At 45.0% G+C, this 11912-nt stretch overlaps 1 protein-coding gene and 1 pseudogene across 1 annotated transcript; both read right to left on the bottom strand.

The window, feature by feature from the left end:
• Positions 1 to 303: 303 nt before the first annotated feature.
• On the bottom strand, positions 304 to 1840 carry LOC147984021 (indole-3-acetic acid-amido synthetase GH3.8 pseudogene; annotated as a pseudogene).
• On the bottom strand, positions 1072 to 9384 carry LOC147984020 (indole-3-acetic acid-amido synthetase GH3.8-like). The gene is made up of 4 exons (XM_087540952.1): positions 9203 to 9384; positions 2935 to 3114; positions 2734 to 2844; positions 1072 to 1468 (listed from the first exon to the last, which is right to left on the bottom strand). Exons 1-4 carry the CDS (start codon positions 9382 to 9384, stop codon positions 1072 to 1074), a joined length of 870 nt encoding a protein of 289 aa, XP_087397078.1.
• Between the last annotated feature and the right edge of the window lie 2528 nt (positions 9385 to 11912).

Genomic DNA, 11912 nt, shown 5'->3' with positions numbered 1-11912 from the left:
TAGGATAGGCAATTAGTTTACCTATCTTTCTTTAGCCAGACGGTCGTGGTTTTTCTTTTTTGGCTAGTGGGTGTTTCTAGTCTTTTTAGCTCTGTGTGAGCTTTCTCTTTTTTGTTTTGTTAGTTGAAGACTTTGGAACCTTGTTAGAACTTTTGTTTAATTAATAAGATGGCCGCATGCATCTCTCTGATGCAGAGGCCGGAGAACCCCTTTTTGAAAAAAAAATGACACCTAGACAGCTAAGGATGAGCAACTCTACGTACAAAATTGGAATACCAAACAAAGCACGATTTAATAAAGAAGGAAGTGAAAACCACACACATCAGATCAATAACAATCGAGGCACATCGTTCAAACGAGATACACAACGGTAAAAACGAGATAGACAACAGTAAAAAGGAGTTCTGCCGAACGTGAAGCGTGCAGCGGCGTTGTGGTAGCCCGCCACGCGGAGCACGTCGCCGACGCGGTACCGGTTGAGCCCCGCGTAGGTGGTGATCACCAGCTAGTACTCCCGCCCAGCCTCCACGCGGGCGAGGTCCACCAGCCGGGCCGCGTCACCTTCAGCCTCCACGGCCTCTCCTGTGGTCGCGTCGTCCACGGGGAGGAACTCGAGGTAGGCCACGTTGGGCATGATGGTGTAGCCGTGTAGGACACGTCGGTCGGTTGCACAGCGGCTGAAGATTGATGCCGAAGTAGCACTCGGAGGACGCGTAGGAGATGGACACCAACGGCAGGCCGCCGGTGTAGTAATCCAAGGCCGGAACGTACTGCGCCATGGCGCCGGTGACGATGGCCTCGAGGTACCTCGCGTTGGGCCAGATGCGCGGGACGATGCCGGCCCATTCGCCCGTGCGGCACTCATCCCGGACGAGCTGGGCGAGCTCGGGGTCCGGGCGGCGGAGCATGCCGGCAACCGCCTCGCGCACCGACGCGTCGCTCACGCACGGGGCGAGCGTGCCGGCCTCGATGTCGGTGGCGAGCTGCTCCCAGTTGAGCTGGAGGAAGCGAATGACGCGCAGCAGGGGTGCCAGCCAGGGCCCTGGCCCTCCTAACATCAGAGATTTGGGCCTAATATGAATAGTAACAATGATTTTTTTTGCTAAAATGGAGTTTTTTAATGGATTGGCCCGCCTCAACAAGCTTCAACAATACTCGGCCCTCCTTGTCCGATTTTTTCTGGCTCCACCACTGGGCAGGTAGGCCGGAGGCGAACGCGGCGCCGACGCGGAGGACGTCGCGGCGCTGGCACAGGCCGCACACCATCTGCGCGTACATGCTCTGGGACGTGTCCGCGCAGAGCACGGCCGCCCTCGGGCTCGTGTGGTCGCGCAAGGGGTCCTTGAACTGCTCGCTCTTGCAAATGCTTGTCAGCATCGGCCACGCCGTCAGCCCGCCCGGCGTCTTGGTCTCCGACTTGACGAAGAGAAAGTACAGCCCCTTCCCCTTGTCAAGCCCAGGGAAGTGCCTGCACATTCAGGACGATACATTCAGCACCACCATCACTCGGTCTGTGCTTTGCATGGAGTATATATCAGTGGACTCACGAGTTCATGACTGCCTTAAGGAGACCGAAGGGAAGCTGCCGTCGGCGGCCCTCCTCCGCGATGCTGGGAATCAGCTTGCGCTCGCTGCCGGAGGTGTCCATTAGTGCAGAACCGGGCTTTAGCGTAAGGGCCTTTAGTGCCGGTTCCGCAACCGGCACTAAAGAGTGGAGACTAAAGCCCCCCACTACCGGTTCGTCACGAACCGACGCTAAACTGTCACCACGTGGCATGAGTCAGGCCCGGGTGCGGGTAGACCATTAGTACCGATTGGTAACGTCAACCAGCACTAAATGTTTGGGAGATTTTGGTTTTATCTTTTGTGTTTTCTTTAATTTTATGTTTTCCATTTAATTCTTTTTCGTTTGCTGATATTTTATAATACTACATATTGTGCGTGTTATGCATATATATATATAAATAGAATTTCTTGTAGAACCGACCATATATATATATATATATATATATATATATATATATATATATATATATATCATCGAATGTCTCGCACCACCATATTCACACATACACATGCATGTACGTGTATATATATATATATATATATATAATTTCTCCTACATGGAGGCATTAGTGCGGTAGCGGGTAATGGAATTCTTCTCTAGGATCTATGACTTGGTTGAGAAAAAATCCCGCTATTTCCTCTGCAATTGCTCGTACGCGATTCATTGGTAGGAGCTTCTGCCGCACCTCATTGAACTGTTAAGAAGGAGATCAATATGCATGTATTAGTTGTGTGACTAGATATCGATAATGATGTAAAAATTATATATAGTGTGTTCTGGCAAACGTACACATATCTGTCTATCAGATGTGCTCCTTTGGGATCTCATCATGCGAATGTTCTCGCAAACGTAGTATGCATATAAATCATTCCCCGACTCCTGCTTCATGGCCTGTACGAGAATAGAGTTCAATCAGATAATAATTAATCAAGCCTGATAATTAACGTTATTGAAACTATAGAATTAAAGAGAATGCATGGTAGCTAGCTATAGTACTACTTAATTAATTACCATGGGTCGATACCAATACAGTTTATCTCTGAACGGGCCTGGAACGTCTTCGATGAACTTTTGCCAAGCCCTGCCGGCCCGCCGGCAAAGAAAATGAATAAATGAGTTATTAATTAGTTGATATCAGGACATATATATAATGAGATTGAAATTACCTGTTGACTATCCCCTTCACGATTGAGTACTCTTTAGCTTCTTTAAGCAGTGAGTCCAGTACTTCAACTTTTCCTTCTTTAATTTTAATGTCTACCAAGATCCAATGAAACCTGCATGCGCACTTTAATGTCTAGCAAGATCCAGTGGTATCTAGCTAGTAACAAAAACAAAATTTGTAGTATAAGACAGTGTGAACTCACTGAAAGTTGTAAGGAAGTAGTATATCTGCATTGCTATTGAGGCGCTTCAAGAACTCTAGCATGTTATTCTCTACTTCTTGTTTATAACGTTCATATGACCATGTCTCTTCGTTAATGGTATTTGGGTCAATGAACCCAATGCCATGATGTCCAGCTTTTCTCATTTCGAACATCTTCATCCTGCATAATACCACAGAAAAAAATATAGTCAGGTTAATTACAGGTAATGATCGACGAGAGCACTACAACTAGCTTGAGACTTAAATTACAGAAAGAAATCACTTACAGACAATAGCAACTGACGATAGATTTGTCGAGTGCGTCATAATTGAATAACTGAAACAGTTCTGTATACTCAATAGACAGAGCTAGCTTATGGAAGTAATCCTCTTCCTTGACTTTCACCATGAGGGATTGTAGATTGTGGGTCTTGCAAATTTTCATGTACCATTGATGCAATTCATACATTCTTGTTGGGAGGTTCTTGACCTCCTCGGGCTTGACCAAAGGTTCACCGCGGACATATTTCCGTTTTATTTCCTCCTCTCTAAGCGGAGACATGGGCTCGATCTCGAGGAATTGTCCAACAGTCATACCGAGCATTTCAGCCTGCATTATATACTCCTCGGTTATTACCAGATTGCCCAGCTGGGGAACGTTAATGGTTTGCCCACATATATATATAGGGTGTCCGTACTCTTATGTGTTGTTGGCACAACAAGCGGGGGGATCGATTGTGTCGCCTGTTCTCCCAGCTGGGGAACGGTTTTCCCGCATTTTTTGCCAGCTGCTTGGCTCGAGCTCGAGCTCGACTCCTTCTGTACTCGTGCTCGATGTGCCTTCCTGATTTGGTGCTCATAGTCTGAGCAGGGCCGGTCCTGAGGGGGGGCAGAAGGGGCGGCCGCCCCGGGCCCCCAACTTCCAGGGGGGCCCCTCCCAGGTGCACAACGAGGCAGGGAGTCAAGGGACGCAGAGAGACGCAACCCACAACTTCTTCGTCCGGTCTTCCTGTGTTGAATAGCCCAAAAATTTCTATGTAAGGCCTGCATGGTATAACTACGCTAAGGGGCCTGGCCCAACTAGTAGCAGCTACACAGTTGGAGATGCTTAGCAAACAGACACATTGACAAAGCCAGACAGGCATCACGCGCCGCCGCCGCCTTTTCGCCCGAAGCGGCGAAGCCCTAGATCGCGGCGGGAAAGAAGCTAGCTGGAGGAGGAGGCCCTAATCAGAACGGAGCTTGGCTGCGCTGCGTGTTGCTTTGGGAGGAGCTGCGTCCCGTTGCTTTGTGGATGTAAGAGTTGCCGGTCAGGTCGATGTTTTCCGTCGTATGTTTCATTAACTGCTATGATTCTGCATTTTGATAATGCTATTCCTGTGATGTACAGATCTCAAACAGATCAAGAACGAGGAGTGGTGCTATAGATGTTGATATGAAATGTACAATGACTGTAGAAATCAGGTAAATAACTCTGGATTTACTCATTTTTGCACAATTAGGTAAGAGTAAATTTGCACTATCACAATATTGTTGATTTGATCTTTGAAGATACAAACTAATAATTATATCATTTATATGAATATGTTCACCTATCAAAATACCTTGAATATTGCTATATGGAATAACAATCTTACTATTAGTCCATCCAAGGACTACTCAGTATTTTTGATTATTTATGGAGTCGCTTGTCTCTGGGCCTTTTGTTACAAGTAATGTATTTATATAGTTGTAGTACATGACATTAAACATGACTTTGCATTTCTGAGATATCTTGTGATAGACACACATACATACCTTTCTCTACTTCCTACATAGGCCATTATATATAACTTTAGTAACTCGCAATATCGTCGTGACATAGATCCCCAAGCATTTATTGGACATTTCGAATGTATACATACGTTAGTTATTATTTTTGAGATGACTTTGTTAAGGGCCCTAAAATTTTGTTTCGCCCCGGGCCCCCAAAATCTCAGGACCGGCCCTGAGTCTGAGTCAACAGGCTTGGAAGCTGGTGGTATAGTCATACGAATAAAGTGGTCAATCATTTCCTCATGCACTTTCTCCCTTGGCGGCGGTGCCGATTTCGGTCCAAAATGGGCGTCCACTTGGCCCTTCACTATGGCTGTGTTTTGCTCCTCGGTCATGTCGTAAGGCCTCTGAGGAAGAGGAGCGAGGCTTGGACCATATTTATATCGCTTGCCTCCGCCTGTACCTCCTGTAATACCTCGACTCGTAGCGCTACGCACCATAGTTGCGGCATCATAATCATAATCATAATCATAGTTCATGACTTCATCAGCTTGATAGTCGAGATCGAATATCTTATCATCACCCTCCCCGGTATTGTTCAGAAATTGGGAGCCGTCGTCTGCTTCATTCAGATCATCTAGCCTGCGAGGGTTGCGCATGATCTCGAACAGGGCCTCTTCTCCCTCTCTGCCGGTATTGTCCGCCATAGCTTTTTTAACTAATCCAGAAGAAATATAAAACAATTTAGTATTCAAATTACAATGCATGGATGCAATCAATAAGAAAAAACTGAATCATATAGTACATATATAATATGCATGGTCTCGAATAATATATAATGTCGAATACATCGTCTTGAATAATATATAATCTCGAATACATCGTCTCTAATAATATATATAATTTCGAATACATCGTCTCGAATATTATATATCGAATACATAACTAGCTAGGTAGCTAATAAAGATCGAATACTACAGAAGAATCTAGGCCACTCGCGGTTCCTAAGGCGCGGGTGGTGGATAGCCAAAGAGAAGGAACCATCACAGGATCATGTCTCCGATCATCTGCCCAAACAACCCGCCAGGTATTGGAGAACCTGACGTCCATAGCAGTCATGTAACGACGGATATGCTCGTCCTCCTCCCTGACACGACAACGCACCACCTCTGGCGGGGCCGGCTCCCTCTGCACCGAATGTGGCCCACGCGAACGCCACCAAAGGATATCAGGGTCGACGACGGGACCCGGAGCCGGGTTCCTCACCAAGCGGTGCGCCCCTGAATGTAGCACCTCCCAGTGCCAGCCCGGCGAAGCCCAGTCACGGACATGGGTCCTCTGAAGCAGGACGTCGTCGCGAACGGGTCGACGGCGAGGATGCGAGCCGGGCATCGTCGAGAAAAAATACTATACGCCGCAAAAGTAACATTTTTTAAATGATTGGATTGTGACTTATATGCAAATTCTAAATTTCTATAACTAAAATTATAAGAAACTAAAAACTAACATTTCTATAACATTTCTAACATTTTTATAACAATTTGAAATTAATCTAATTCATCTAGCTAAAACTAACATTTCTAAAATTTCTAACATTTCTATAACATTTCTAACATTTCTATATACTATTTGATATTAATATAATATATATATATATATATATATTTAATTAATTCATCTAAAACATTTGTATAAAAACAGAAAAAAACTAAAAACAGAATCGTGTGTTTGTGTGTTTGCGTGTGTGTGTGTGTGCGCGCGCGCGTGTGTGTGTTTGCGTGCGCGCACGCGTGCGCGTGTGCACCTACGGCGCCTGCGGCGCGACGGCTTCGATTGGAGGGAGGAGAGGGGCCGGGGAGAGGGGCTCATAGCGCGGGCGACGGCCACGGCGACGGCGAGGCGACCGGACAACGATGCAGAGGGGACGGGGGCGGGGGCGACGGGGACGGGGACGGAGACGGGGGCGGCGACGAGGGGCGACGACGACGAGGCAGAGGAGAGAAGAAGCAGAGGGAGAACAAACTGATAAATTTATTTGAAATGTTTTCTTATATAGAACCCACCTTTAGTACCGGTTAGAGCCACCAACCGATACTAAAGGTTTGTTTTGGCCAAGCGAAGCGGTGGGAACCGCACCCCTTTTAGTACGGGGGTGGCTCCAACCGGTACTAAAGGGGGTGCGCTGCCAGGCGAGGGGCGCAAAGTTTAGTCCCACCTCGTCGGGCGAAGGGCACCCGCACTGGTTTATAAACCCAGCCGCGGCTGCTCCCTCGAACTCTTCTGTATAGCAGGCTTCTGGGCCTAACTATGGCGCGTTGTCCTGTGAGCCTGTTGGGCTTTCTCGGCCTGAATTTGCACACCCGAGGTCTGACAGGCCCACTGGGTAGCGCCCCCACAATTTTTTATATAGGTTTTTCTTTTCTGCATTATTTATTTTCTTCTATTTATTTCTGAGTAATTTTTATATAGTTGTTTCTTTTACGCATTGTTTATTTTCTTCTATTTGTAGTGCTTTTAAGAGTTCATTTATAGTGCTTTTCAATTTCAGGGCCATTTAGCTCAAAACAAATTAGTAAATGCATTAAAAATAGCAAATTATGTCAGAAAGGGTTGAAAGTTGATGACGTGGCTTTGAATGGCGCCTGCTGAATGCAAAAAAAGTCTGAAGTTATAATAAGTTATTAAAATTTTGAATTGCCGGTGTAACAGACGAGTTCTCGTGTGAAACCCTGATATTTCGAAAGAGATTGTCCAGTTTGTACATGAAGTGCGTCCAGTTTTTATCGTGACCCTCTCTACTCTTTTGCATATGCTATGTGGGTGAAATTATGATACCATGCCAAGTTTCAACATTTTCAGATTTCATTTTGTAGTGATTTTCAATTTCACGGTCATTTAGCTCTCTAAACAAATCGGTAAATGACTGAAAAGGAGCAAATGATATCAGAAAGGGTTGAAAATTGATGGCGTCGCTTTGAATGCTGCATACTAAACACAAAAAAATTCTGGAGTTCAAATAAGTTTAAAAAAATGAAGTAATTGTGTAACAGATGAGTTCTCGTCCGAAACCTTGATACTTTGAAAGAGATTGTCCAGTTTGTACACGAAGTGCGTCCAATTTTTGCCGTGACCCTCTCTACTCTTTTGCACATGCTATGTGGGTGAAATGATGATACCATGCCAAGTATCAACATTTTCAGAGTTTATTTTGTAGTGATTTTCAATTTCACGGTCATTTAGCTCTCTAAACAAATCGGTATATGACTGAAAAAGAAAAAATGATGTCAGAAAGGGTTGAAAATTGATGACATCGACTTAAATGTTGCATACTGAGCGCAAAAAAAGCTAAAGTTCAAACAAGTTTAAAAAGGTGAAGTAACCGTGTAACAGATGAGTTCTCGTCCGAAACCCTGATACTCCAAAAGAGATTGTCCAGTTTGTACATCAAGTGCATCCAGTTTTTGCCGTAACCCTCTCTACTCTTTTGCACATGCTATATGGTTGAAATGATGATACCATGCCAAGTTTCCACATTTTCAGAGTTCATTTTATACTGATTTTCAATTTCACGGTCATTTAGCTCTCTAAACAAATCGGTAAATGACTGAAAAATAGGAAATGATATCAGAAAATGTTGAAAATTGATGACGTCGCTTTGAATGGTGCATACAGAACGCAAAAAAAAGTCTGGAGTTCAAATAAGATTAGAAAAATAAAGTGTCAGTGTAACAGATGAGTTCTCGTCCGAAATCCTGATACTCCGAAAGAGATTGTCTAATTTGTACACGAAGTGCGTCCAATTTTCCCGAGTGAGTGAAGAGAGTGAGGGCATAAACATGTCAGCAGAGAGTGAGGGGCGGTCGGCGGGGGAGGACCAGTGCGGGGGGATTGAGGGGGAGACCGAGTGAGTGGAGAGAGTGAGGGCGTAAACATGTAAAAATATACATCAAAAATACATTGATTATCAATGATCTTTTTGTGTACAATCTGAATTGTCAACATGAGTCCTTAACGGTTTAGAAACCGGTGAAGACTCATATTGCGACCACAAATTCTATACATAGAGTTCAATGAAGACCAAGTGTTTGTGATAGTTTGAGAATTAACATATTTAAGATGGTAAAAATCTTGCTAGGGGAGTGAGGTGGGACTAAAAACAGCCTGCCACAACCTCTTTACTACCGGTTCATGTCACGAACCGATACTAAAGGGGCTGGCCGGGCCCCAGCCTCTTTAGTACTGGTTCGTGGCATGAACCGGCACTAAAGGTTCGTACTGAACCGATACTAAAGATCTCCTCCCGCCTAGCCGTTTGAACCGGCACTAATGGACACATTAGTGCCGGCTCAAATGCAAACCGACACTAATGCGTCTCACATTTGACCCTTTTTCTATTAGTGGCCAGAGCTGGTGAGGAAGTCGGAGACAGGGTGCGTCGACATGATGGGCGACCTGTCTCCATCAGCGATGTGCTGGATGTACGGCTTGAGAGCGTCGTACGACACCACCGGCACCTTGGCCCGAAAGGTGACACGGTTGGTGGGGCCGCCGCAGTCCGGTCCGGGAGGTACTCCGTGGCGGCGTTCCGAGAGAGGATCTCCGCCAGGACTCGCTCTTGCACGGCGCCCACGTTGGAGGTCATCTCCTTGATGAGACGGAGGTTCTCGGCGTCCTTCGCTTCCGCCTCCGACGCCATTGTTGATGAGGCTGGTCTCCGGCCGGCAGGCGCCTTTTCCTCACTCAGGAACACGTACTGGCAACGAAAGCTAGCGCTAGGAGCTACAAAACGTCTATACTATGCTGTGATCGGTCATTAAGCTTTCTCTTCTATTTATAAATGGGTTATCAGTCTCGAAATAAGGTGTTCTAACGGCGGTAGTGCTTGCTCTCAAAAATTTGATGTGATTTTTATTATATTTGATGTGTTTTGTACTTCCCATGAACTTGATAATAGACTGGATCAGTACCGCAAAAAAAAAATCATGATAAGTACAAATCACAAGAATACACTATGCTGCTATGATACAAACCGACAGCATATACGGCAAGCATGTGCGGGAGGCGATTCGAGGCAACGGTATCTTTTCTTTTTACTTTCAGTTTTGAATCGGTTATATCAAACTGAAAGTCCAAGTTATGTTTCATATGTATATTCTTGTTTCTTATGATGAGAGAGCTTTGAAATAAAACACTTTTGAATCCGTAATCCATTTTTGAGCCCGGGCTCAGCTGCACCCACCTCGATAAAAAAAATCAAAACAAATACTAAAAAAATTCCAAAAACTCAAAAAAAAATGTGTCATAGATATTTTGATGTGTGAGGTTCGCTCTAATTTTCAAATCTTCTGGACATCTGAGCAGCTGTCGGCAAAAAAGATAAATCCGGGATCCGTAAAAATGTTTACTGTTCTTTCACTGTTCAACCCGATTTGTTTTTTTTGTAGAGAGCTGCTCAGATGTCCAAATGATCTAAAAATTAGAGCGAACTTCACGCATCAAATTATCTACCACACAAAAAAATAAATTTTTTAAAATTTTTCTACTATTGTTTTTGATTTTTTTACTGACCAGGTGCAGATGAGTCTGGGCACCGAAACACTGCACTCCTTTTGAATACGTTTTAGTAGAAAAAGTTAAAGCTTTTCTAAGTTTCGACTGCTGAAACTTGATACAACGATTTAAAATTTATTGAGTTTTAGAAACTACTTTCTTCGTCTCATAATATAAGATTTTTTTGGCACTACACTAATATCAAAAAACATTTTACATTATAAGATGGAGAGCGTAAAACTTAAAACCATGCAAGAGATCAAACGAGTTTGCGGACCACAAAGCAAACATGTTGCCGACATGGCTGTGCAGGTGCGTGTCTCCTCAACTGTGTGCCCATGTGAACTACGGAAGTTTTCTCCAAATTTTGCTTAGTATGGCACCAAAGTTGTTCTCCATCGTTTTGGCTTTACATAATCCTTGGGCTAAGTATCCCGTGTCTTCTCCTCCGGTCAACACCCTCACACCAGCTTGCGTACATGTATTAGTGTAGCCGTCCCTTTACTAACTTTACTCTCCAAAATCACTGCAATGATAGCGTATCCACAAAAAAATTACATATTCCTGTCGGATTTCGGGTTTCGCGGACCCTTGAGAGGATTGAACTCTAGGATGCATGCGAAAAACTCAACCTCTTCAATCTGCCTACTCGCCAATCTCACGGCCTAACTCGACGAACTCAAAGGAAAGAGGACATGGCAGTTTACCCAGGTTTGTGCCACCATGCGATGTAAAACCTCATACTTGGTGCTATCCATCCGAGTATCTTATATTTCATCCCCTAAATTCATAAAAATCATGCAAAAAAGGTCCTACGTACTACGCACATCACGTTAGCCTAACTACACTTCGTCGTCGGAGATGTTCACAATGTCGGTGCTGGGCACCGGATAGATGGACGCGTATGAGGGCTCCTCCTTCTTCTCCATATACGCGAGCATCTCATCGATGTCCGTGGCGTGCTCCGCCTCCACCTCCTCCACCTTCCCATGATTTGAGAGAGACACATCGAACTACCTGTAAAGGACACCATGTTCTAAAATTGCCCTCTTGGTAAGAACGAACCAGGCACCACATCATTGTTGCATTAACGAGGATAGAGTACAGAGCATCTCTAACAAAGAAAGTGTCATACATGTGTTTGGCATTTAACACCGCCTAGTCTGACTGGTCACTAGCCAGTGAGCTCGATCCGCCGACTCGCCGCCTAATCGACTGGTCACTTGACGTACGGGAGTACGGGGCATTTCAAACGTACAAATCTCATGGAGTTGTCATGTATCACGGGTCGATCTGCTGCCTAATCGACTGGTCACCAGACAGTAAGATCTTCCGGACAATCGGCAAGACGCGGACAGGGTCGCAAAGCGCTAAACGTACAGTGGCCGGAAACTTGCACATGATGGTGACGATGAAGACAGCCGAGCCTCCGTTTAACACATGGCTCGGGCATGGCGTGTGCGGTGGTGTTGTTGCCGCCAAGATTCTCTATTCCCAGCACCAGCACGTGTCTATGCACCGTAAGAAAGGGTATCCAATGAATCATTGAGCTCATAGTCTGACGAAACCAGCTCTTGTATCCAGTTCTTCGGCCTCGCATGCCTAGTACAGAAAAACACGTTGTTTATTGCTCATTTGTTGGCATCTATTGTACTTTCATACAGGAAGTTTTAG

Source organism: Triticum urartu, chromosome 2A (genome assembly GCF_056163025.1).
Source record: "Triticum urartu cultivar PI428250 chromosome 2A, HENAU_Tu73, whole genome shotgun sequence".
NCBI lineage: Eukaryota > Viridiplantae > Streptophyta > Magnoliopsida > Poales > Poaceae > Triticum > Triticum urartu.
This window is presented reverse-complemented; position numbering and strand designations above follow the sequence as displayed.